The sequence below is a fragment of the Epargyreus clarus genome, unplaced genomic scaffold, assembly GCF_041222505.1.
Source record: "Epargyreus clarus isolate Ecla_fem2 unplaced genomic scaffold, WU_Ecla_fem_2.2 ptg000005l, whole genome shotgun sequence".
Lineage (NCBI taxonomy): Eukaryota > Metazoa > Arthropoda > Insecta > Lepidoptera > Hesperiidae > Epargyreus > Epargyreus clarus.
This window is the reverse complement of record NW_027332213.1, coordinates 6,991,492-7,017,342: the sequence shown is the minus strand read 5'-3', so window position 1 is coordinate 7,017,342 and position 25,851 is coordinate 6,991,492. Positions and strand designations below refer to the sequence as shown.

Below are 25,851 nucleotides of genomic sequence, written 5' to 3'. Positions count from 1 at the left end.
GATAGACGTTATATTATCTATCTAAACAATACGTAATAAAATTATGACCACAAGTGTAAGAAATAATCTCATCAGCTTCACAAGAGTCTTTCGTCACTGCTATTTCGGTAAAATCTTGTGTCATCCTATGTTATCCACAAACATGTAATTCGATGCGAAGTTTGTACTAAGTGCCCATTTACCTACTATAAAGTTGTTGAAAGTACCTCTAAGATTATTACATTGTTATATTATTCTACCATTTAAACATTATCTATCAATGTTATAGATTGACAAGTAGTGAGTCTTCTTGCAAAGATTCCCAGCTTGTAGTATGAGCTTCTCAAAAATTGCAAAGCATCATCATCAACAAACCTAATTCTGTTTTAACTGACACTCTCCACTAATTGAAAGATGTAATCACCTATTCCCATGGTACGTGCATTCTTATGTTTACACTAATTCTTTATTAGTCGGTGTTTATCAAAAGTATCTATCAACATTTTCTTTGAATATCAAATGACATTAGAATATCGACATCGCATCATTCAATCTCGATGGCAGAACCAACGTCGCCTTTTACGATCAACACGTTATTAAATCCTACCTTATTGGTATGTTCCGTTATTGCGACTTTTTGCTGATCATCGTAGATAGTTTACCGACTTATACGATAGGAAATGGATAAACGACAAGCGAGGATCAGCTTTTTTTTTGGTAGAAGGAATATTTTTCCTTAAATAGATATTTATGATAGAAGCGATGAAGTTAACAATAAGGAATGTGGTAGAACCCTTTGTGGTTCGACTCCGGAGGCACCACCGCCACACCTATTTCTACCTAATAACAGCAGTGTTAAGCGCTGCACAGCAGCGCTTAACACTGCTGTGACTGTGCTGCTTAACATTCTTCAAACCGGAACACAGGTTCCGGTTTGAAGAATGTGGTAAGGGAGACAGACTTTTCCGAGGCGTTAGGGCGGGGGAGCTTAGTCCTCAGGGGTAGCAGCGCATCTCTGGCCGATCTCAGGTAGGAATATCTAATCCTATCTGGGGTTGATTACAGATGTCCATCGGCGGCAGTAGCCACTTACCATCAGGTGGACTGCATACTCGTTTGCTACTCTTTTATTGTAAAAAAATCTATAGTAGGTAATCGTTTTGAATTGTAAATACCCAATGTTAATGAAAAATACAAAGTAATGAAAAAAGTTTGATGCAACTTTCCTCTCCGCACTACTTAATAAACGTCGGTCTACTCCTCTACTCCAGAAGATATAAATCTTCGATAAGCAAATTAGCGGTCTTAAATGTCGGTCTAAAAAGAACAAATATTATTGAAAGGATATTACCGCAGGTAATTTAATCTTGATATATTCTAAGGTATAATTATGTGAACGTAAAAGATTCATCGCTATAGTATCACTTGTCGTACTCGTTACTTGATGTTGAGACAAGTTTCTAAGTATGTGTATAGCGCCAAAGAAATACGATACGCTGTCCTTAGAAGGGTGACAAAAAATGCATAGACACGGACATAAAATATCAACAATTGCAGCGGAGATGTATAAAGCTCACGTTATGGACCTATAACATTACAATTTATGATGACGAGCGAATCTATGAAGATATGTTAGATACGTGTCTGACTACAGGAATACCTAAGTTTATATATCACTCATTACTGTTTCAGTTTTGGCTCGTACACAGGAGGTCGTACTATTTTAAGAATAATTAAATATCAATATTTTTAAGATACTTTTTTATAGATATTGCATTTTTTAGATTCTTAAATTTTACATATCAAGGTACTTTCACCAATTTTTACTTTAAATTTACTTTGCAAATATTGTCAGACGTGTCAGTTGTACCTACCATACTTTTCTTCATCATTCATATAAGTGATATCACTATGTTGTTTGTCACTGTCCTGCGGTGTGATAATTATATTACGAAATTCTATTTTGAGAAAGACAAATAAAATTGGACCATTCAAATGTTTCTCTTTTTACTAACGTTAAAATATTGAAGGGAAAGGATGCAGCTCAGACGTGAAAAATGACAACATTATTCATTTTACGTGCATTCTGTTTTTTAAATCTTAAGTAATTTATTTACGTTCGTTTTCAGCAAAAAAATGTTTTTTTTTTTTAACTGTAACACACGGTTGGACACTTCTTGGCAAAACTACGGCGATTCCACTGTTAAAAATAATATTTTGGAATAGAACAGTAGTCTATGGTACTACTCTTGTTTGATGTATGTGATACTTCCTACCATATTTTGTTTCTTGTTGCCTTTGTGATCGACTTAAAGTAGGAGTCCTGTGTTCACGTTTATACAGATATCTATGATCAGCACCAGGTGGATGGCAAGGCATTACTTTACATAATAATGATGAAGTAGTATTAACTAAAGTTCTGTGTCTATAGAATTCCAGCTCACTCAGGAATGTGCAAATGAGCTATGTATCTATATCTAATGTTACACTGATGGTCTATTTGTTTGGTATATATTTCTGACATTTGTGAGAAGAACTGAGATGTTGTAAGTTTCTGCTTACACTGTGTGCTAATAGGTAACTACTATGTTAAATAGGTTTTTTAATAAATATAAAGTTACGCTTAAACCTCAATAAGTTAGTCATGGTCGTATTATTGACTGATAATGATCAATTTGAATGGGTGAAAAAGAATAAATGAAAGATTGTAGTTACTCATTAGTAACATTATAGTGACTACAATTATAGTGACTATCCCAAGGAAGAAATTCATACTATTCGTATTTAAAATATCAATCTTGTAGGTTGCTATTCGTTTTTAAATTCCACTTGAGTTGAATTACGATCAGAGATAACCAAGCGGCGAACTTCGTAATATTTTAACTATGATATTCAAAGTACGTACATACGTACACAACAAATGTATTTGAATATTCGTGTTCAAAAATGATTTCCTACTAGTATTACCGATAGCGGGATGGACGACTTGCGCTTATATATAGTACAGCTTGATGATTCATTAAGGAGGCGAGCTATATTTATATATCCGATAACACGGGATGTTATCTGCACGAACACAAACATGCCTACCACTTCGGCTTCCAATTTAATCTCGTGAAACGGCAAGATTTATGTTACACGTTACCGCCCGCGTCTCCGCACGCGTACAATCTCATACAGGACTTCTAAATACTTCCGAGAATGATTTGAAAGAAAATAGAAGCTTTCATCATTCTCTGTAAGTTTGCTTGAAGGAGGAAAATCAGTTATGTAGTTACCAAAATTGCCTTTGGCATTATAAAAATTAAAATTGGGGTTTCCTGCTTGGTATCGCTCAATTCCTATGAAATAGCAGTCTGATTCTTCGGTTTTATTTATTCCTCTAGATTAGATTGTAAACTATATAGAATCATGGACGGTATTACTTTTCAATAAAACGGATTAAGCCTTAGCACTTTTACTTTGCCGGGATTTGATTTTGAAATAGTACTTCCTACCAGTCTAATGTTGCTGATAATGTTTTTCCTATATCCTTATTACAAATGTTAATAACCTAAAATAGGTAAATTTTATATTATATTGTAGACTTATCAAGATTCAAATCATTTTTCCATTTCTATTTAATCTGTCATCAATAAAACAGACAATATGTTTTTTCACAGTAAACATACTAAAACATTTTATGGCTTAAGAGTTCGAACAATTGTTTTACGCAAACATCTCAGACACAGCGTGTGTTTTATCATTGGCGAGTGCAAACACCAGTAAAAGCTACAGCGCTGAGATAAAATAATTCTGGCTAAGAAGGTACCCGAAATAGCATAATTTAGCGCTTAGGGTGCGTTTATACAGTTGTTGATCGAGGTCAGTGTAATACATGTCTGTTTTAAAATCTACATTGTTGAGGAACTGATGAATTGAAATTGGGATTGAAAAAAATCTATGTTCACATTTCCGCAATATGGCCATTTTTTAATCCATCGTCCTTATTTGTTTTCGCAATGGAGAAACTTAGTGAACTGTGCAAGAAGTATATTTAAACATAACCTAGTCCAGTATTGGTACAATAATTAGACGCGTACAAAGAAATGGTACATTATTGAGAGATTAGTGGTCAAAAGTGGTACAATACTGAGAGTCGTTGACCCAAAAGTGGGACATTAGCTAGAGACTCGCGCTCATAGTTGGTACATTACATATTACATTACATTTATCTTAGAATACATCTGTTAAATTATATCTGTATTTAAAAATACATATTGTTAAGGAACTGATGAATTGCAATGATAGAAAGTATTGGTACAATAATTAGAGACATGTACAAAGAAATGGTACATTATTGAGAAACTAGTGCTCAAAAGTGGTACAATACTGAGAGTCGTTGGTCCAAAAGTGGGACATTAGTAAGAGACTCGTACTCATAATTGGTACATTATTGAATTGTAACCAATTCAAAATATAACATAGTATTTTTATGTGTACCTACTGCACAAAGTAAGCATGTTTCGCAACAAGTAGTCCCGTTGAGAAGTTCAGTAACATATTCAATATTTACAATGCAATTCTCCAGCAAATATGTATTTGCAAAGACAGTTACTTCGCTCTTTGCACTATTCATTCTCATAGCTAGGTATTGTAAAATAATCAATGCCTAAAAGAATCGATTTTAAAGTTTAGAAATAATAATCGTCTTATTTTTAGTCAATTTGTTTGTAACATAGTGTATTGAAAGTCCGGCTCTTAATCTGGGGGTCCCAGTTCCGAATCGGAGAAATGCACTTCTGATTTTTTATGTTACATCTATGCGTATTCCAAATTATGTGTCATTTTGGTAAACTACGAACTGAAGCGAAGGCTACCAACCCATACTTAACCAGCGCGGAATAATATGATCTAATCCCTCATTCTGAGAGGAGATTCATATCCAGCACTAAAACCTCTGCTTTTAAGAGTGCTTATGTGGCAGTTTTCAAAGTATCTATGACAGCAGGTCAGTCCTTAGCTTTGCTATTATCGTTTCATAATAAACTTAATATAAAACGACCTTTTCCGTTTACCATCCGTTTAACCGTTTACGTTTACTGTTTTGGGAAAATCAGAAATACGATTCGTAGAAATTAACCCACCAACTACGATTGAAATATTGCAACTGCGTAGACGTTACAATAATATCTCTCATAGCAACTTTTTTCACTCATAATTCTACTTCGTAGCATAAACATTTTAAATCCGAATATTTATTTGGGATCATTTGTAGGAATTAAATAATGATGTTCGTTCGTAGAGAATTTGAATAAATTAATTTACAGCTATTAGTTATTGTGGTTCACATTTGTGTGTCAAATATTCCTAAAACCCTTTAATCTTGCAGTTAATTATCAATTGGACAAAAGCCAACAGACGTGCGAGAATGAACTATGTCAATCTGGTGCGAAGCTTTGACAGACAAAATCGATTTTATAACAATCGTGTTGGTATTCAGCTGATATAGGTAAGCTTCAGACATACACAAATGAAATGAAGTGTCTGTTTGTTCTGTCAAAATAACAGCTTTTTACTAAATGCATATAAAAATATACTGTAAGATGTAAAAATACATATAAAGATATGTCTGTATTTTCGAAAAATCTCCGGAATTGCTGGAGCGATTTTGACAGGATTTTTAACTTTCATTTGGCTAATGTTACAAAGCATAATGTAGGCAAATTATTAAATAATATTTAGGATTCCAACCAAAAACGATAAAGTCCATGAAATCTCCCGAGTACTACCTACCACATTTAAACGCGGGCGAAACCGCGGGGCAAAGCTCGTTTCGAATAAAATATAATAGAATCTGTAAGCCGCACCTATTGGATAAACAAATGGATTAGGCACGCAGAACGTATACGTTTATATTTGATGAAAAATTTAATATAAACGATGGAACACTATAAAGAACAAAATACGTTGTCTCTGTCAAGGTATATAATGAGTTAAAAATTCAATATCTACACTAATATTATAAAGAGGAAAACTTTGTTTGTTTGGTTGTAATGAATAGGCTCAAAAACTACTGGACCGATTTTAAAAATTCTTTCACCATTCGTAAGCTACATTATCTACGAGTAACATAGGCTATATTTTATATGAAATATATTTGATAAATAGATTTTGAGGCGGTACAAAGTTTGCCGGGTCAGCTAGTCTTAAATAACATAGTAGTGTTATGTTGATACAGTCGTCACATTATACGTCTAATTCTTTGTTAAGCATACCTGTAGATACTTTTAAAATAATTTATTATAGGAACTGGGATATTTTTGTGGTTAAATAAAAAAAAAAAAAAAACTCGTGTCGTTTTTAATTATTTTACGCGTTATTGCGTAATATTTTAGGACCTGTGTTTCACCCAATGTATGCCGTTCTCTCGAGTATCTTCAGATCATCCTCAGCCCAATATTATCACCACACTATTAAACAGTTGGCATTGTGCTAACAAACATTAACGAGCGTTAAAAAAGCCATTTATTATGAAACAAAAGACAGGCACTACTATTTTATGTATATAAGATATAAAATCATTATATTCCAAGTAGCATTCTACATGTTTTATTTTAACAAACCCAATTTTAATGAGTACATTGATTTACAAGAATATTTTACAACACTACCGTATGTTCGACTAATTTTAAACAACAGATCATTATTTAGTGATGTGTGGGTGTTTCCTTTATTATCTCTATACCTCGGACATATTTTTGTTAAATAAATTTAATGAACTTTCTTATGGACCATAAACCTATTAACTTGGTAATAAACGTCCTATCATGCGTAGGAGATCCACTAATTTCCGTTCTATTTAGCTGTTTATCTGTTTCGTAAAATAACCAGCTAATACAAAAGCCAAGGAAGATCAGCAATATAGTTAATTAAGAACATATATATTTCCTGTTGCTATCAGGAAAATAACTGTAATCTGGAGTAAACCTGTCGTATGTTTCAGTGATTTTTGACGGTATACTGTTTACAAATTAGATACATAAGAAGTAAAGGAACATAGAGGGAACCTCTAGGTATTTTGCTCGATGTTGACACACAATGTTCTATAAGTAAAGTTCACCTACCATAATTTGCTGTCATGATGGACTTATGACCTTAACCATAGGTACTCATTATATGACTAAACCCTTGAACGGATAGTAATTGCCCGACAATTAAGGATTCACAATAACAGTGATACAAATACAAAAAAACATAGAATAGATGCTAAGTGAAGGTTTTTATTCCTATTTCAAGTAAAATTACCATCGACATTTTTGTTATAAGATTTTTTATAAATCTTAATAAGCATAGTTTCATCGTTGATTGCTAGAATGCAAAAACTTTCGAAAATAAATGTATTGTTCCTCAAATAATGTGATATTACGGTTTTATAGGTTATTTACATGGTATAATCACTACTATGTTATTCGAATATCGGCGTCGGAGGTTTAAAAAAACATAAGCTTGAAAATAATTTATATAATATAATTACTGCGTCAACAAAAACTGACTTCGACAAAATTAAAATAACAAAAAAATGTAATCGATTTAAGTATCAAATTATAAAGTATGCAATATAATAGAGTATGAGTATGTAATAGTTTCTTTATACTACTATACTAGAACTTTAATCTTTATTTAGGAAAGTATCAACATAGTTTCCTAATCATAATCAACATAGTTAAGTCCAGAGTTTTGATTACAAGAAAAGTATATGAGAACAACAATGGGTATTGAATGTCAATTGGTTAAATAAATAGCGATGTCGATCCTAAACTATGGAGACAGTTAAAGATTAGACAAAATACTTTAGATCACAACACAAAGAGAGACAGAAGTGTACGCATACCTTAAGCATGTGGCAACTAAATATCTTCTCTTAGAGACGGGCTTTAACGATGACAGTACCTCCAGTGCATGCATTGATTCGTAATTTACTGTAGTTACGCAATATTAAAAAATAATATTATAATGTTTAAATGCCTTAAAATGTCCACATATTATTGTGACTTTGAAATCATTTTTGTCATCAAATTCCAAAGGAAGCCCTTACTTCAAGTCTTTCATAATCGCCCTAAACAAACTACGGTGTTTGATCAAACATTCGACACAAAAGGTCACTAATCGACTTTCGTAACGATACTCTATCAATATTTACTTATTCGAACGAACGATTATCAGGTGGCATATTATTATTTGAACAACGATAGCAAGTAGCTCTGTTCAGGACCTACTATAATGACATTGATTAGATTAATTTAGCCCTGTTCATGGGTACAATATTAGGCCTCTTATACGAAGTACAGATGAAGTCAATCATAGATGCGTTAGTTACAAACAGCATGCATAAATGCAACAAAATTCTTCGCGAAGTACTATTTATTTTAAGGAAGATGCAAAGAGAATTCTTCTTTTAAGCCGGCGAGGCATTAGTAACTCTTCTGGTGTTGCAAATCTCCATAGGCGACGTTAATTGCTTTTTACCAGGTAGTTCGTCTGCCGTATCTTTAGGTACATACGTATAAAAAAATGCTTTCCACCTGTATGTAAGTAGTCACTGTCGCCCATAGATATCTGTAATAAACTCCATAAAACAATGATTCTACCTGAAGTCGATCACAAATGTCACCTGACTTAAAGCTAGCTTATTTGCAATTTATTACTACGGTGAAAACTAATCAATGTGAAAGTGCATGTCGATATAAATTAATGTTATAGGCGACGTCAAAATGTCAGTTCTCAAACATTCAAATTATAAATGCAACTTCTGCTGAAAACTATTTGTGATTTCTCTAAAAATGCTATCGGTTTTTTGAACTTGTCGCATGATTTGCAAATTATAAACATACATTTTTATTATCTGTTGTACACTTGTTTTGCTCCAGCTAATTAGATTTTTTATGGACTAAGCCACAAAATTGGCCGTTCTTTATGCTACTACTAATTACAAAGTAAAGTGTTTCGTAATTGTAACAAAAAGTCTATTAATATTCAGCTTAATCGACAAAAATTATAGGTACATCGATTCCAATTTGTACTGTTCAAAATGGATATTTTTATTTTTATATCCTATTCATTTTCAGTCTCAGATACTTTTATACGATAACGTCAAACAATTTGCTGCAATTACTAATTCCTGGCTTCGTTTAGGTCATCGTGCAGCAGAGGTCAAAGTTCAAACGAATGACCGTGCCCAGCCAACCGACTAATGCGGGTCAGAAGACTCCTGACTCTAGTCTTGTACCATCTGATAAAACGCTCTCATTATACCAATAATTAGAGATGGGCTGTACTCATTCATTCCACAATCGGCATCGGCATTTGTTAAATTAGTCGCCTGACTAACTCGACTGCAAAAGAACAATCACTTGCTTTAAACACTTGCAAAATTCACTTAAAACAAATGTAAGTAAACTTCTTGAAAGCCTTGAAGTAACTTGTAATAATCTGTAGCAGTCTTCACCCATGAAAGAGTAAACCCTCAATTTATCTCGAATGATTACTCGATATGACGAAAACCGATTATTCTTGGTATTTGGTTTTGCTGTATTTTTACTTGGGTAATCTCTACTTATAAAGTTATGCAAGTACCGATGCATTTACAATACATGCATAAGCATTCTCAATTACAAAGATTGGAGTTGCATCATGTCAAGCTTAATAATTTTTTTTCAACGAATTCACGACAATGGTTACATATAAATAGAAATATTGTTGATTACTCTCCAAGATGATAAGTATCCTTACGATTATCATAAATTTTAGTGTATCTGTGTTTACGTAATGTACGTGTAATCGGATTTGAACTGTAGAAATTACCTAAAGGTTTCCAATTTTATCTTCAAGGGTAGCAAAGCGTCTGCTACCAGCTGTTGTTTACAGTACAAAATAAAAATAATACATTTTATGATGGTACAAATGAAAAAAACTTAAAGTATACAACATAGATTAGTAAAGATTACTCACTCCTAAGAAGAAAATGTAACCAGTTTTGAGAATTCGAATAGTTGCGTAAAAAAGTTTTGCCACGTCTCCGTGTTAAAATGTCCCTAAAATATTTGAAATAATTGCACGACTCATGATGCGAAGCATCAGAGAGTGCTTTACGATCGAAAAATTTATTATTTATCTATTATGGAAATTACGCAGTAAGTTATTTGTTCGTAAATTTTCTCTAAAAATGTTTTTATTTGTTAAGAATTCAAAAAAATAACTTACTAATATACTAATATAATATACTAATAAGCCGTTTGTGCCTTCATTCAATTTCAAGGCGGCGAAGTATCTTTACTAATTTATGGTATACAACAATTACTTCAATTTATTTATTTGTATAGACTTAACACGTACCTAGATTACAGCTCAAACACGAAGCCCTAAATACCTATCGCGTACAAAGCAAGCCGTGTTGCGTGGCGTTCTAATAAACATAAATAAATTTCTGCTCAGGATGCTGTGTTTATTGTTGGTCTGAAAGATTCATAATCGAGTGGCGCCTTCGGAGATTTATTGTTGCGTGTTGAGTAATGCTGGCCACGATCGTTGGAAACGTGACATTTGTAGGCATAATCGCATGGACATTGAAGATTCTTTAGCTAGTAACCACCCAAAACATAATCATAATATGAAGTGTCAAAAATAAGTTATCCTTTAATATTACTTCTATTACTTAACACAATATTATCTTATACAATCTTCGCGGTTGTCGTTCCTTATCATATTTTAATATTTATTTTAATTTGGCTTTTTTTATTCTATTAGAATTTCACAAAACATAGTTATTTCATAGAATGTTTACAAATGTTACTATGCTACGACGACATCATTAAGAGAAATTATAATGAATCTCCAAAAAACAAAATATGTAAACGTTAGATATTTATTTGCAATAGATTGTTATAAAATAAAATACAGTAGAGCTACAAATTGCTGTTGCTGCATAGCTTCGATAATTAAAAGCATTAATTGGTATCTAGTGCCAAATCCCTGGACCGTATGCCAAAAGTTTGCCAAATGAATAATTGCTAGTAACTATTCGATATGAATGAAAATGGAATCCGATGAATGAATATGAGGAGAACCTACGTTGACATATTTATCTGAGAAAACTTAATGAACGTAATGTTTAATCTGAGCCAAAATGAACAATTTTATAGACAAGTATATTTATACTTAGTATATCTATAAGTATATATATAGACTTAGAGTTACGAGTTTACTACTAGAGTGTCATGCTAAGCTGTAGGTCTAATCTATGATATTTTACTAGTATCTATTGTACATAACGTCTTATTTGTTATATAGTGGATAATTTATTTTTAATTTCATTGCGGCGCCGTTTCCTTCACAATTATCACGGAAAAGTTCAGATCTATTATTTTAGGAATTAAGAGTGCGATAAAGTTTACATTTAAACAAGACCTCTGGTGCTTCTAGTACTATGTAGGTCTTAAAAAGTTTAATGTATTTCTGATCTCCGACGCCGACATTTGAGGTTGATTACAAACATCCACGGGTGACAGTGACAACTTATCAAAACAAAAAAATCAAAAATCATTTTTTTTTATTCAAAGTAGGTTCTTTACAGAGCACTTATTGAATGTCAATACAATTACCACCACTTCACAGGGTGTTTCTGGAGAAGAAGCGGCTAAAGAAACTTCATAACATCACACATCTTTTAAAAAACAATGTTTTTTACAATGTCAACTTAACGTAATGGTACACGTGGAGCTGGAGCTAATTCAGACCACACCGTTTTGTCAGTCAAATAATCACTCAGTTTATAGTACGCTTTTTTACATAGCTTTTGTTTAACGACTTACTAAGTAGCCTAGGAAATCAAAGCGGCTATTGTAGTGCCTTTCAAAATAATATATATAACACACATTAGATCAATTTTCAAATACTGACAACAAAGCTAATAGTAGCACAACGTCTGTAACGAAACCGGTAATACTCGATTTTACAGTTAAGAAGACAAAGGCTTGTAAATCAATCATTTGTGTTTGTATTGTCTCCTACTGACGCACCTAGTAATTACCTATAACTATAAATAACATTAACACGATGAATATCTTGACAATACTAAGAAAATTGAAATCATTCAAAGATTTATTGACGATAAATGTATATAATATCTGAAAATTATTCAATTAATAAATCTGTGCATATAATATGTTCGAGTCCGTAACGCATGAAGTGAAATAATCAATAATTAAGTAAATAATAGTAATCTGACTTTATCGACTTTGATTTATTAACCATAATCTATTGATAAATAAATATAAATATTCGTTTAGATTTAATAAATCTAATTCTAATAATCTTGTAAATATTTAAAGAACTCATGAAAGTCATCTCTATACTGCATATATTAAAATTGTGATTGCAGTGAACCGCATATACCTAGTTGGCTAATAGAGAAAGGGACATTTTATTTGAGGAGAAAATGAGGATTAAATTGTTGATAGACCAATTAGAGCAAAATTGAACTTACTATTCGATTTAAGTAAATGCTACGCTACAGTTATTGTGATAATTTTCTACATAATATTTCGTTTCACTTTCTTTTGAATTCCAAATCATATAGCCGTATGTCAAGAAAATTACCTATTAGCTGACAATATTTTTGCGTAAGTAAATTGTTAATAAATAATTCAACTAAACTATAGTTCAGTTTCATTTCAGTGTTAACGATTAGTATGCATACAAAATATACATAAGGTTCATGTTGATTTGAGTTGAAATATCGTTATTCGACCATTAGCCGAACTTCGTGACTACACCGAGCCGAAACTTGTACTCATTAAGTAACAATTGATTTATTAAACCCAATATTGTTATTGCATGTAAGATGGTATATATGAAGTCATTACTATTTTATAGATCACTCAATCAAGGGCTTGTTCTCTTAAAGGCTTGCGTGCAATCGCGCATTAAATAAAATAATTATTTAAATTTAGAAGTACTCTAGAGTAATGCGGAATATATGAAGTGCAATCAGTTCACGTTTTTGCATTGTTACTTATTTATTGAACAAAATAGTGCATTTAAAGTGTACGCAATGATAGATTCAAGTTTAATTATTAATGTAGAGTATTTTATTTTATATGGCTGATTTTAAAATATGTACAATTACAATTTCGTCAAACAAGTCGGTTTTTGGTAGGCAACACATTGGACAGGGTGTTGGCCAGCCGCTCGAATTTGGGGTGTTTTTTTAATCTCTCATTTAATTTCTAATACGCACATCAATTTGAAAATCAGAGGTGCGTGCCTGGGATTTGAACCTCGGACCCCTCGATCGAGAGGCCGCGTTTTAACCACTAGGCTATCACTGCCGATAAATGTTAAAATTTTAAATTTGCATATATATAAAGTTTCTTCTAAAAGAGATTCTTTCAACGCTATAGTAATAAATTTATTAGGCTTACATAAATTCAAAAACGTAATTTAGGGATCAAACCCACGACCGTTAGTGTGAGTAGGTAAATTCATGATAATAGTGTACCTACGATTGAGCTATTGACTCCACCGTTTCAAGTGTACAGATTAAATAACAGCTTCGAAATTCTAAATCGAGAAGGTTAATCACATTCCTGACTGTATCTTGGGTGTAATTTTGTATAGTGTTATTTATTGGGTAAACTTTAAGGTTAAATGTCACTTCACAAACATCTAAAATCTGTTTACGTTTAACAAGTATCCATCAAATACCTTTAACGATGAACAAACATTAGGGCTTTCAAAGGTGTACAATAATGAAATATATTTTCAAACTTAAAGTAATTCTGTTAAGTGTTTGTCTACGTTGTAATATAATAGGTGTTTATTTTTATAGCAACAAACGTACGGTCCACTTCGGATTATGTAGTCAATATTGTCTATAGATATTTGTAACCAAAACTCCTTCTAAAGGCATTAAAACGTTTCTTGTTTTTATTTCTGCCTTACATCTGCCTTGCATTTTGATAATCCAGACTTTACACAATATGTTGTTGAATAATATATAATATTGTTGTAGATAATAAAAATAAGTAACAATACGTACTTAAACCTTATAAATCGCAACACAGAAGTTGATAAATAAGTCACAATATTAAGCTCACATTCTTAAATTTTTGGAATGTACATTATATTGTTTGGTTTTATCGTAAATTTATAGTCAGCGTATATCATCCTATAGGTACGAATTAAGTTTCTAATGCCACTTTCCAATGGCTTACAGATATTTGTTTCATGTCTTATAGTTTATTGCCTTACCATAAATAATTTTAGCACAGATCACGAAACATCACATCTACCATAGCCAATCTACTACCCTGCGGCTATGTACAGGGTTGCTACATAGCTTTAGAAATCGGTGTAATATTAGTTCAGTTTGGAAATGTCTTGCATTATGATAGATTTTACATGTTGTATTGAACAATTATTTCGTAAAGAACTTTTCTTAACTTCTCTTAATAAAAATATTTTGATTGCTTTATCTTAATTTATAAATAACTAAAAACCCGACTTGATATCTACCAGCCATTTATCTCCATCTTGTAGGTTATATTAATCAATCATTCATATTTCAGCCAATTTTCAGAACACCCTAATGGATTACATTCCTAAACCTTCCTCATGAATTATGTTTATTGATAAAACGGCATGAAATATTTTGCAGGTAGACATACACTAGCTGTAAGGCTTTAGGTAGATCTCCTGTCCTGTTTTCTCTTACTTGTTTGTGGAGATGTAGTAAGTATTCCACATCAGATAGAGTGTCGAACTTATTTCTAATTTTTAGACGATCCAATCACTTAGCATTACGTGCATTTTTATCTATTTCGTCACAAAAATCTATGTGATTAAACCAGCCCTGTATCAACGAAGCAATCGGTATCGCACGTCGTGACCGTGCCGTACGACAATTACGAATTAACCCATCAATCAATTGCAATATGGGATTCGTAATACCCGCCCACCTGCGTCCATCCGGTATTACCCGTAATGACAGGCAATCAGTAGCGGTCAATAGTTCAGCGTTGAAGGTGTACTGTGGAATAGATCATGCACTTACAATGTCTCAAGTATGTATTTAGTATTGGCATGCGAGGAATATTTGAAATTTAAGTACATAGGTATAGTTCTCGCCAAAGTCTGCTCTGAAGTTGTTAAGGGCAGGTGTAGTCCTACAATTTGCTATGGCGACGCGAACTCGAACTCGAATTCTTTTTTTATTTTATTTTTGCTCCAACTTCAGGAACTCACTTTTACATTTGCATTACAGTAGATCATGAAATTAAAAATACTAAACAATAAATATATAAGAAGGAATCAAAATAATTAATTACATTAAAAATATCTTTGGCTTGGTATAAAACACAAGCATTAATATAGTAATATTATATCCGAAGATTATTTCTTCAAGCATTATTCTATTGCTTTTATTTTAACATATAAATAACAAATATTCAAAATACCAAGTAAACAAGACGATAATAGAACAACATTTAATTTTCTACACACATCAATCTCTCTACACAATCAAAGCTCTGCGGTAGGCACTACGATGCGAATAATAAATTTCAAAGCGTAAATCCAAAAGTATCTACAGTTGCTACTCTGTTTTCATTTCTCAACCCATCCCAGGCCAGGGTTATATCTTTCAGAAAATCAAATGAAAACAAAATGAGTAACTGCATCAGATTGCTTTTATAAAGTCAAAAATAGCTGAAAAAACAAAAGAGCTTTTAAGCGAATCCTTTAAACAACTATCTTGAAACCACTGAGCTCTACAAAGTACTGAAATATGACGTTTTATACGAACCGTCAGTTATTTGTTAGTATTAAACTTTCGTTTGTTTTATGAATCGATAATGAACTGTAGATGTTCTTTCAATATCGAACTAAATATTCTGAAAATACTAATAATTTTCTACAATATCCCCAAATAATAATGTAGTGTGAATCAGAATACCAATTTCTGGGCATAATAGGAAGTAATAAACAGCTAAAATAACTATACATATAAAATTATAACAATTAATATGTATATGCAGTTCATGACAATTTTAAAATTATTTACATTAAATTGTCTAAGTACATCATTCATATTTTTATAATGGTACACAAAATTGATAATGCCTTCAATACAACTTTATATTGTGAATGAATGTATTGCATACATTTAACCCTCCTTAGGCTATAAAGACACATATGTACAAAGACCATAATTTCGACCATCGTACATCGTAATACGTGTTCAAATACTGTGGTCATTGAGTGCGTATGGTCGTTTAGGCCAACTATCATTAGAGTTCAAAGCCTCTGCCAATTAGGCACCGAGTCTACATTTCACTGAAAATAACAGACACTATTGTGTAGTTATTAGAGTGCAAAGTAGTTGTAATTTGTCTAATATATCCGGGGGCAGATGCATCACGTACTGTTATAATAGGAGTAGTTGTGTATCATATATATCATAATACGCAAGTATTTATTGTATTGGGTCAGTCGATTCAACAGTGACTTTCAGCGTATTGGATAAATTAACACAATAAAGTACTATTTAAATTGTTGAATTAATTCCGATAAAATTATTAGTTTTAGACATTAAATTACTTTCAATATATAAATTAAATCATACGTCGATGATGATTTATATTGAGAAAGGTAGTATTGATGACCAATGCCGTCACTATGCTAACATTTTGCAGTTGATGTAAGATAAATGTCGCTACAGACTTATTGTTTCTATTGTAGGCACATGTTTTTGTTTGAGACTTTAATACAACATTGAAAGATGTCTATTATTGATACCATTGTGTTTGTATTTTAGGGTATTTGTATACGATATATTTTCGTCACCATACAGTGGCGACACAGTACCTGGCCTACAGATAAAGATACATTTACGGCACTACCTGTCTCTTTCTTCTTTCTATCGTGTACGAAGGCCCTAATGTCCTATCATCTTACGAGATGACGTCAACACAGCATTGTGAGCATAGATAAGTATCTTTAATTTAACCATGTATGGGTTTAAGCGACATGTGCTCAAGACCAATTGCAAATAGAGTAATTAGTATTTCTGTCACGATTTAGGAAGGCTTAGTGAGTTTTGTTACATTTTTATAATCGGACAAATTAGCTAGTGTAGCTAATTTATCCGATTTATTAGAACATCTGATTGTAATTTAAATAATTAAGGTTTTGTTTTGTCTTGTTGAAGTAATATACTACAATTTTATAGGTATAGCAGTACGAATATGATTCTTTTGTTCATGAGAGATTTACCTAAAATTGTCCCTTTTTCACAAAAGTAGCAGTTAAGTTAAACCAAGTGGCAGCCGGTCACTTTGTACGTAATAATCTCTAAATAGGGCTTCTGTCTAAACAAAATTCTAGACAAAATTTAAATGCTTCATTTACGCCTTACACCTTTGAATCCAGAACACAGTAGCGCGAAATTCAGCTGTTATTAGGCAGAAAAAGGTGTAGCAGTGTTACCACCGGACTCGAACCACAAACCAATCTATCGCGTCTCATTAGGCAGAAACAATTTTGGTGGCAGTAACGAGCCACGAAGGGTTCCACAATCTTTAAAACCTGCGTGTTATATACAATAATCTTAAATAAATAAATTGTTGTTATTACCGTCACGGAATATGTCATAACATCTACCCATTATCTCCATATTGATTTCAAGCTTTTAAATTTTTCCTTCGACGTTCTGACGCGACTGCGTTTGGCATAAGGCCAAATTTAGTTGTAGTTGCCTTGGTTTTGTATATTGTGTATAACTATTCGATTATAAATGGAAGATAGCCAATATTGTCAAGCACTGGAAGATAGTGTTTGAGTCATAAAACTCCCGAAATAGGTAATATTAATGGGAATATATAAAGAATTATGTCCCTTTTCGCCTGATTTATGAGGATGCAAATCTTTTTAATACCCGATTTCGGTTTATTGTTTTAGTTTTCTATTGTCGGTGTACTAAAAACAGTAGAGTTTTGGCATTAGAAATATTTGGTATTTTCGATACAATGATTTTGTCTCATTTATCGAAAATTTTATGTCAAATTATAGACTTTTAAAACAATATGCATTCATTTGGAATAAATACAACTTAAAAGTTCACAATATTTTTATTTATTGTGGTACAAAAATATTTTGATTCACACAATAGATAAATAAATTAATATCCTATAATATAAAAAAAAATATAATTATGTTATTTATTTTGTACATATAGGTACCTACAGATACATTTTTTCAAGCACAGTATGTAATAAAGACTTAAATTAGTTGTAGTCATTATAGCCGTTGTAATGAATTCTTGAAAATGATTACTGGAAATCCTGTTATTACTTTAGAATTACTTAAGATGTTAATGTCAACAACTATGTTAGTCTTAGAAGATCTTGACACTTTAAGTTTATTACAAAATAGATTAATAAAGTCACAAGTTGACTCGTAATTGCGGTTTACAGAGTATTAAGTAACTTCCGCAAGGTAATCCATGTATCTATAGCCTCAATTTGAATTGTTTTATATGTGGGTACACAATGCATGGTTATTGTTATATTTTGAAGATAATCCTTTGAGGTTCGACTCCGGCGGGTCACTGCCAAATCTATTTCTGACTAATAACAGCAGTGTTAAGTACTGCTGTGTTCCGACTTGAAGGGTGTGGTTATGGAGACATACTTATAGTAGGCGTTCCAATTTAGTCATTTGGAGTAGAAATGCATCTGTGACCGATCTGGACCTAATTTTATCTGCGGGCTTAAAGGGGCAAGGACAATAAAAGGTGTAAGAACTTCTTACCAGCAAGTTGATTGCATGCGCGCGTATGCTACACGCGCATGCAATCAACTTGCATAGCGCAAGTTGCAAGTTGATTGCATAGCGCATGCAATCAACTTGCAACTTGCATAGCGTTTAATATTAAAAATAAATATATGTATATGTTTAAAACAAAAGGTGAACGTGAACGTGGTGAACGTGCGATTTTAAAATCATTTGTTCGTCTGTTTGATACAGACCCGTATTGAAACAGCCGCGAGCCAATGCATAATCCCAAGTCTGTAATTATAATAAACAATTATATTAAAATACACTGTACGTTGAAGAAATAAACGTGTTTCTTTAGCTTATATTTGTTGCGCTTTATGAAAGCTCTGAAAAATGACTCACGTTTTTCTTTAAAATATTACAAACAAAATTCTACGTATTCATTCTATTTACAAAGCTTACACGAAGGACAGGCTGTGTGAATACACAAAACACAAACAAACATAAAAAAGGGACAGTAGTGTGTGTGAGCACAGTAATCCGGCACCTGAAACTATGAATGAATTTCAGTGCGACCTATTTTTCAGTGGCATTTGTTTGGCGTTAAACGCAGTCGATTTTGGATGTCGTCGGTAAATGACTGTTGTAAGACGGTGTTTATTTTTGCGACATTTCCATTAGAACGTCCAGTTACATTGGAGACGAACTTCTTCGCGTTTGAATGTTCTCATTTTTATCAATTTACCCACATTTTATTCCCAGATATAAAAGAAGGGGAACTAACGCCCTGATCAACTAGATGCTTTAAATTTTCTTATAATAACTACAAGGAGTCTTAACAGAAGTAAACACTTTGTTATATTTTTAAATATAAACTAAGGAAATAACAAGTGTACAAATATACTAAACTGTTATTACTGTTTTTATAATCTTGGTACATTCAAATTTAAAGTAACTCACTCACTAATTATAAATTATGATTATAAGCAACAGCAAAGTTAATATTTTTTTGGAAAATTTTAACGACAATACACTACAATATAGTTGACGGCTTACTCGTTCTTCAAAAGTAGCATGAATTTTCTGTAACGTAGGGCCCAAACAACATATTATTAGAGTTCGTTTAATAAAGTACATTCAATTAAAGCCCATCATTTTACCAAATCAAGTGTAATGTAATCTAATCTATGATGTTATGTGTATAATGTAATAATGTGTAGTATGATACAACATGGGTTATACAGCTGATTGCATTATCAATTTGTCTCAGCATTACTTGTTCTATACAATTTGCTATAATTCCGTTAGGCGTAACGCACCGGGTACCTACAAAGCAACAAATCGGTTTAAATGTTTGAATATAAGCATACGGATACCGTTCTTATTTTAATTGTATAAAGACTAGAGTATCTTGGAGGTTTATAGCAATAACTAAGTGTATTTTGTGGATGTTTGTACAGAGAGGGCAGCACCGGCGCCGCGGGCCGGAATGCAATTGATGTTTATCGATTAGATGCGCCGACGGCGTACTGTTCTCAGTAGTATCTATTGTTTACGATATGTAGGAATACCTAAACACGGGACTATATTCCCTTGAGAAACTCCCGTTTCAACTAATCATAGCAGTTAGACGCTATTGTCCCAATGAACGCACTTGTGAGAAAATTACGCAGTTACGCATAATGAAGCAGAAAATCTCATAGCCATTACTGAATCACATACTTTTTCGAATTGCCCCTTTACTATCGTGTTAAACGGCAATTTAGAGATTCTGTCTTTAACTTTGACGTGTACTTTTGAAATCATTTTGATGATGCAAAATATTTTTTAAACATCTTAGGTACTTTTAAATCTCAATGTTGGAAATATGTTACCCAGATTGTTTTTTATTTCTAAAAATATATTCATAAAAAATAAAACCATACCACCACACGTCTCCACGCCTTGCGAACGGAGACACGCGGAAAAGCTCGTATTATAAGTGTAGTTGAAATCGGTCGCATAAATTTTAAAACAATTCGGTTAAAATTGGAATATAGTTATTGGAGTATAGTTGACTTCAAAAATAACGATGTTCTAATTCTTAGCAAGGATTTGAATAAATGTTATCTTTAAATAGACAGATGTTTGTGGCGTTATAAACAGATGAGTCGTGCATCATGCATTTTACAGATTTTTGTCTGAAAATATCCCTGTTACCTACCAGTTTTAAATATTTGGGAAACATTACTACGACACTAGATGAATATTTTTTGAAATAAATGTTTTATATGGCCGAAAATGGATTTTGTAGCATTCCTCGAAGTCCCAACTGATAATGAATAGTGATTTAGAATAATTGTAGAGTTGTTTAGTCCGTGGTTACGCTCGCGTAGGTTTCAATTGACCCCAAAAGTACTAAAACTTAGTTTCTAATTTACTTGATTTATTATTCTTTAGGTAAATATTCACATACTTTAGGTAAATAAAATAAAATATTGATGCTTGCTCTATCTTGCATTTCTGATACTGTTAACATTATACATTTAAACGAGTTCCTGATTACATAAAATTGTAATACTCGTACTTATATTTTTTGATAATGAAACGGTTAAATAGATAGCTTCGTCGAAACTGTAAAGAGACCATAGCGGTGGACTGTGAAAAATTTCATTTGATGCACAATTTAATGTGTAGCGAAATGGACGCGCGGTGTCCTCACAATAAATTGCTATTTGTTTTTGCTTTTAAAAATCTAGTAATCACTTTTGTCATGAAAATAATAACTGTCGGGCGCGAGGCATAAAGAAATGGGCGCTAAGCCAACTAGCGCGACGCTATTTCAACATTACTTTCACGTCCGGTGAAGCTTTGTTTCGCACTTGAAAAAAAATAAAGTAGGTATTGTTATTGACAGCCGACAGACGTACTGAAGACGTTGCTGAGAGCGCTCGGTTTATTCGGCATGCAAATGTATATTTAGAACCGACCTTCTTACGAGTGCAAAGCTGAAGACTGGCCATCTTTTACGCAGTTAGACTATAGACAAGAAGCTATTGACTTCGACTTGTAGGTAGAACAGTTTTGCTTGGTGCTTTAACTGTTATGATACCATCTTCTCTATTTTGATCGTTTAACTGCAGTATTAAGCGCGTTGTTATATTTCAAAATGTATTAAATTGTCATACACTTGTAAGTTTGTTATACTTTTGGCGGAAAGATTAGCAATGTAACTATGAATGACCTCAGGGAGAGTCCAATCCTATTTGGGTATGATTGCTCTTGTATCAAGTAGGCTGCACGTTCTATCGTTACTTAATTATGAATAAAACGAAATAAATATTTTCTTTTGACGACAATGCTCGGTTAATACCCTTCGTCGTTTAAACGCTACCCTTAATTCATAGAAAAAATCTAGTCAATTGTAAATTATAAAGACGTCTAAAGATATTCTATCCCACTATTAGCGAACCACAGGGCTATTACGGTTTACGACATTTTTACTGGTAACAGAACCTTGTTATTCCGAAGAGGATCACGCAAAGGAAGTCTCGGGCGGACCCGTTTTGCGGCGAACCGCTAAGTAGTGGTGAGACCCTTTGGAAAGTTGTGCAATTTTGAAGCGTCAAGAATACAGACATCAATTCATCACGTAATATAACCGCGGCGTTCAACTAAATCACTTTTATTCGCTTACATTATAATCGTGAGAGGATACTAAAAGTAGATACACAATAAAATTGTTATTTATGAAAAATAAATCTTAGTGACATGCGTTACGGCTTACCATACGTACTGGGTTTTAGGTTCGAATAAAATTATGATTGATAAAACCGTTAATTTTTCATGATTATTACCGTATTAAAATAATCGTCACGTTATGCCTAAAAATTCAAAAATATATGTTCCAAGATGTCTATAAGGGTTATAGCCATAGTCTACCTCTTATTTTGTGAAGAAATTAGGCCAAGTAGGTATATGGACAAATACGGGTTCATAAGTAGTTTGCAGTGCAGTATTGACAGTTAGTTAATTCAGTTGCTTGTGACCTATAATCTGTTACAACAAATCACCGTCATAGTCACTGGTCTGAAACGAACAGCAAATAGTCCTAAGCTAGAACGATTCCGCTTCCGGGACTACTATATCTTTATGAGCCATTGACAGATTTTTATGTTACCCTCCCTAGTTATATTGTCATTTATATAGATTTATTATATTTACCACGATCTTACATTTACATTTTATACACATACATTTTTACCACATTTTAGTGACTAGCACAGTATTTAAGAGAAATATTAAAAAGAAAAATATTTATCTATACTTGTTTCTAATTTTTACTTAATTTTTCTAATTATCATTTTTAATGACGTCTGACATCTAATAGGAGTAGCTTCCCATCGCCCCTTTACCTCTTGTCGCCTTTATTGGACCCTTCATCCACTTGTGACGTAGGTAATGTCGAGTACATTACGTCACATGTTCATACATACAGACCTAAAGTATCGCACTCCGATTCACGCTTACATTTTTAGCTACTCAAAACAAAATTTGTTATTGATGTGACATTGGATTCATTCGGGCAAACTTTTCTGTGAGACGCAAGAGCGTCCTCAACTAATTTACACACTGTCACGCGAAACAATTTAGCGTGACGCGCGTGACAAATCCGAAGCCACAATTTTATCCACCATTTATTCCTAAAGATTTTCGAATAAGATCGTGCCTTGGTGCGATGTTTGGAAAAAATCTAGTGGGATGGTGCGTTTGTTGGCTACGAGCCAATTGGTCCATTTCTTACTATGTAGACGTTAGAATGATAGTCGTTTTCGGTTCGTATACGACTATACGTACATTGAACGTTCTTTGAAGCTAGTATTGAGGTTATGTCAAATTCTAATGTATGTATGTACTATGTAAGCATGTATAACAGGATGTGCGGTTTACGCTATGAAGCCAGTAATTAATCCGGCTGCTAACGGCACTAAATATATTATTTCGGCGAAGACGATGTAGTATTAGATTATAGGATTTGCTTTTAGATTTTATACTTCTTTGGTGCCGCTAATAAAATTATTAGATTTGTTGTAAAAGAAAATATATTCTTAATAAATATATTAGTATTCTCATAATAAAGTCTATGATAAAATTAAATATTTTCTGACGGATTGAAAAAATGCATTATTTTCATTTATAATATTAAGATTTCTAATGTGTACTGTATATTTGTTACTTGTTTATTATTTATTACAAAATGATTGTTTATTATAAAGCATATTTACTTATTTCTGTTTTTTTTTTTATTTACAGTTCAACTTCGTGGGAAGGATCCTAGGACCCCGAGGTATGACGGCGAAACAGTTGGAGCAGGAGACAGGATGCAAAATCATGGTCAGAGGAAAAGGATCCATGAGAGATAAGAAGAAGGTAAAACATATTTTCCTTTAAGAGCTGTTGTGATTCCATCTAACTATTAGCAGTATTTCATTGCCATACAACGATCATATATAAACGATAATATTTGATTGACCTACATTATGTATTTATATGAAAAGTTTTCCTATTCCTTGTGAGGTTAACAATGGGACATGACAATACGAGTATATCAAACGTATTGTGGTCAATTGGAAAGAAATACTTTCGTATAACAAATTAATGTCTCATGATAGCAACTAATACAAAACCTAATAACCGTACTAAAAAGAACAATAAACGGAACTCTTATTTCTGTCCGTGCGTCTGTCACAGCAAATTTGCTCTAAAGACAAAGGTATAACGCAAGCATTTGTGGGGTGAAATATAAAAGTAAAAGAAAAAGTTTTGCAAACATACACATGTATCGTGTGGCGTATCAAATCAAAGGGCTTGTTTCATATACTTCGCGAATTTAAATTCCGGCAACTGTTACCTGATTTTCTTTAAAAATTTGCCACTTTATTTTTTGCAATGTATGAAATCAGTCCACATTAAAATATTAGCCGGCAACCGCAAACTTAACTAATTAAAATGATACACTTTTATCAATTTGTCATAAACATCCAAGAATCACATCATTATTGTTCAACATGTGTTCATGACATGTAATCCTAGTATGGAGCAAGAAGAGTGACAAGTTCATTATTTAATAACTTATTAAATGGATGTAAACTTTAGATGATGGATTAGTAATATATAATTAATATATATTAGTAATATATATTTAATACATTTATATACTCACCTTTGTTTATATTTCCATGCAGCATCGGTTGGATTATGGTGATTGTATTGATATTTCTATGCTTTAACATCTTATTTTGCGAATGCAGAAATATAAATGTTAGTAACAGGAAAAGTATAACAGTATATAGTATTTGTTTTTAATTTATGTGTAAATTATGTCTATCAGACATTTTTAGAATACAAATCAATTTACCCTTACATATTTTGTTAAATATTTTATTTTACTTATTCTTTATTATCAGTTTTTAACTACGTTTTTGTTGAGGCACTCTTTAGCACCTATTACAGTAATTTTCATCTTTATTTTATCAATTTTGAAATTTCATGAATTGATAAAGAATGTAAGACATTTATTAAACACATTTTCCAAAAAATTTCAGGAGGACGCCAACAGGGGTAAACCCAACTGGGAGCACTTGGCTGATGATCTCCACGTGCTGTTGACCGTGGAAGACACTGAGAACAGGGCGAAGATCAAGCTCGCCAGGGCTGTAGAAGAAGTCAAGCGTCTGCTTGTTCCTGTAAGTATTTTATAACATCCGGTAATGTCCTTTTTTTGAGAACTTGACTGACACTCTATAGGTGACTCGACTGGGACAGCATAATTTCTTCCTACTACTACACTGTAAATAAAATAACTTACTTTTTCAATGTAACATCACAAACAAAAAAAATAACTACCTATATTACAGTAGCAATATGCCATGCCATATTACCAGTTGGTAATAAGTTGTTCTGAAATATCAAAAGTCAATTTTAACATGGATAAATTCAAACGATATACATATTAATATAGGAACCTTTACAAGTTATGATAATAGTTACATTGACAATACGACACATGTATTACGTTAT

General features: G+C 32.6%; 1 protein-coding gene across 5 annotated transcripts in view; it reads left to right on the top strand.

Annotated features, from left to right (window-relative positions):
• Positions 1-25,851, top strand: part of how (protein held out wings) — a 90,470-nt gene that overhangs the window by 49,403 nt on the left and 15,216 nt on the right. For all 5 annotated transcript variants that reach the window (XM_073093951.1, XM_073093953.1, XM_073093952.1 and 2 more), the window contains exons 3-4: positions 24,085-24,201; positions 25,377-25,517. In XM_073093951.1, coding sequence (XP_072950052.1) covers positions 24,085-24,201; positions 25,377-25,517 — 258 coding nt within the window. The remainder of the gene's footprint in view (positions 1-24,084; positions 24,202-25,376; positions 25,518-25,851) is intronic.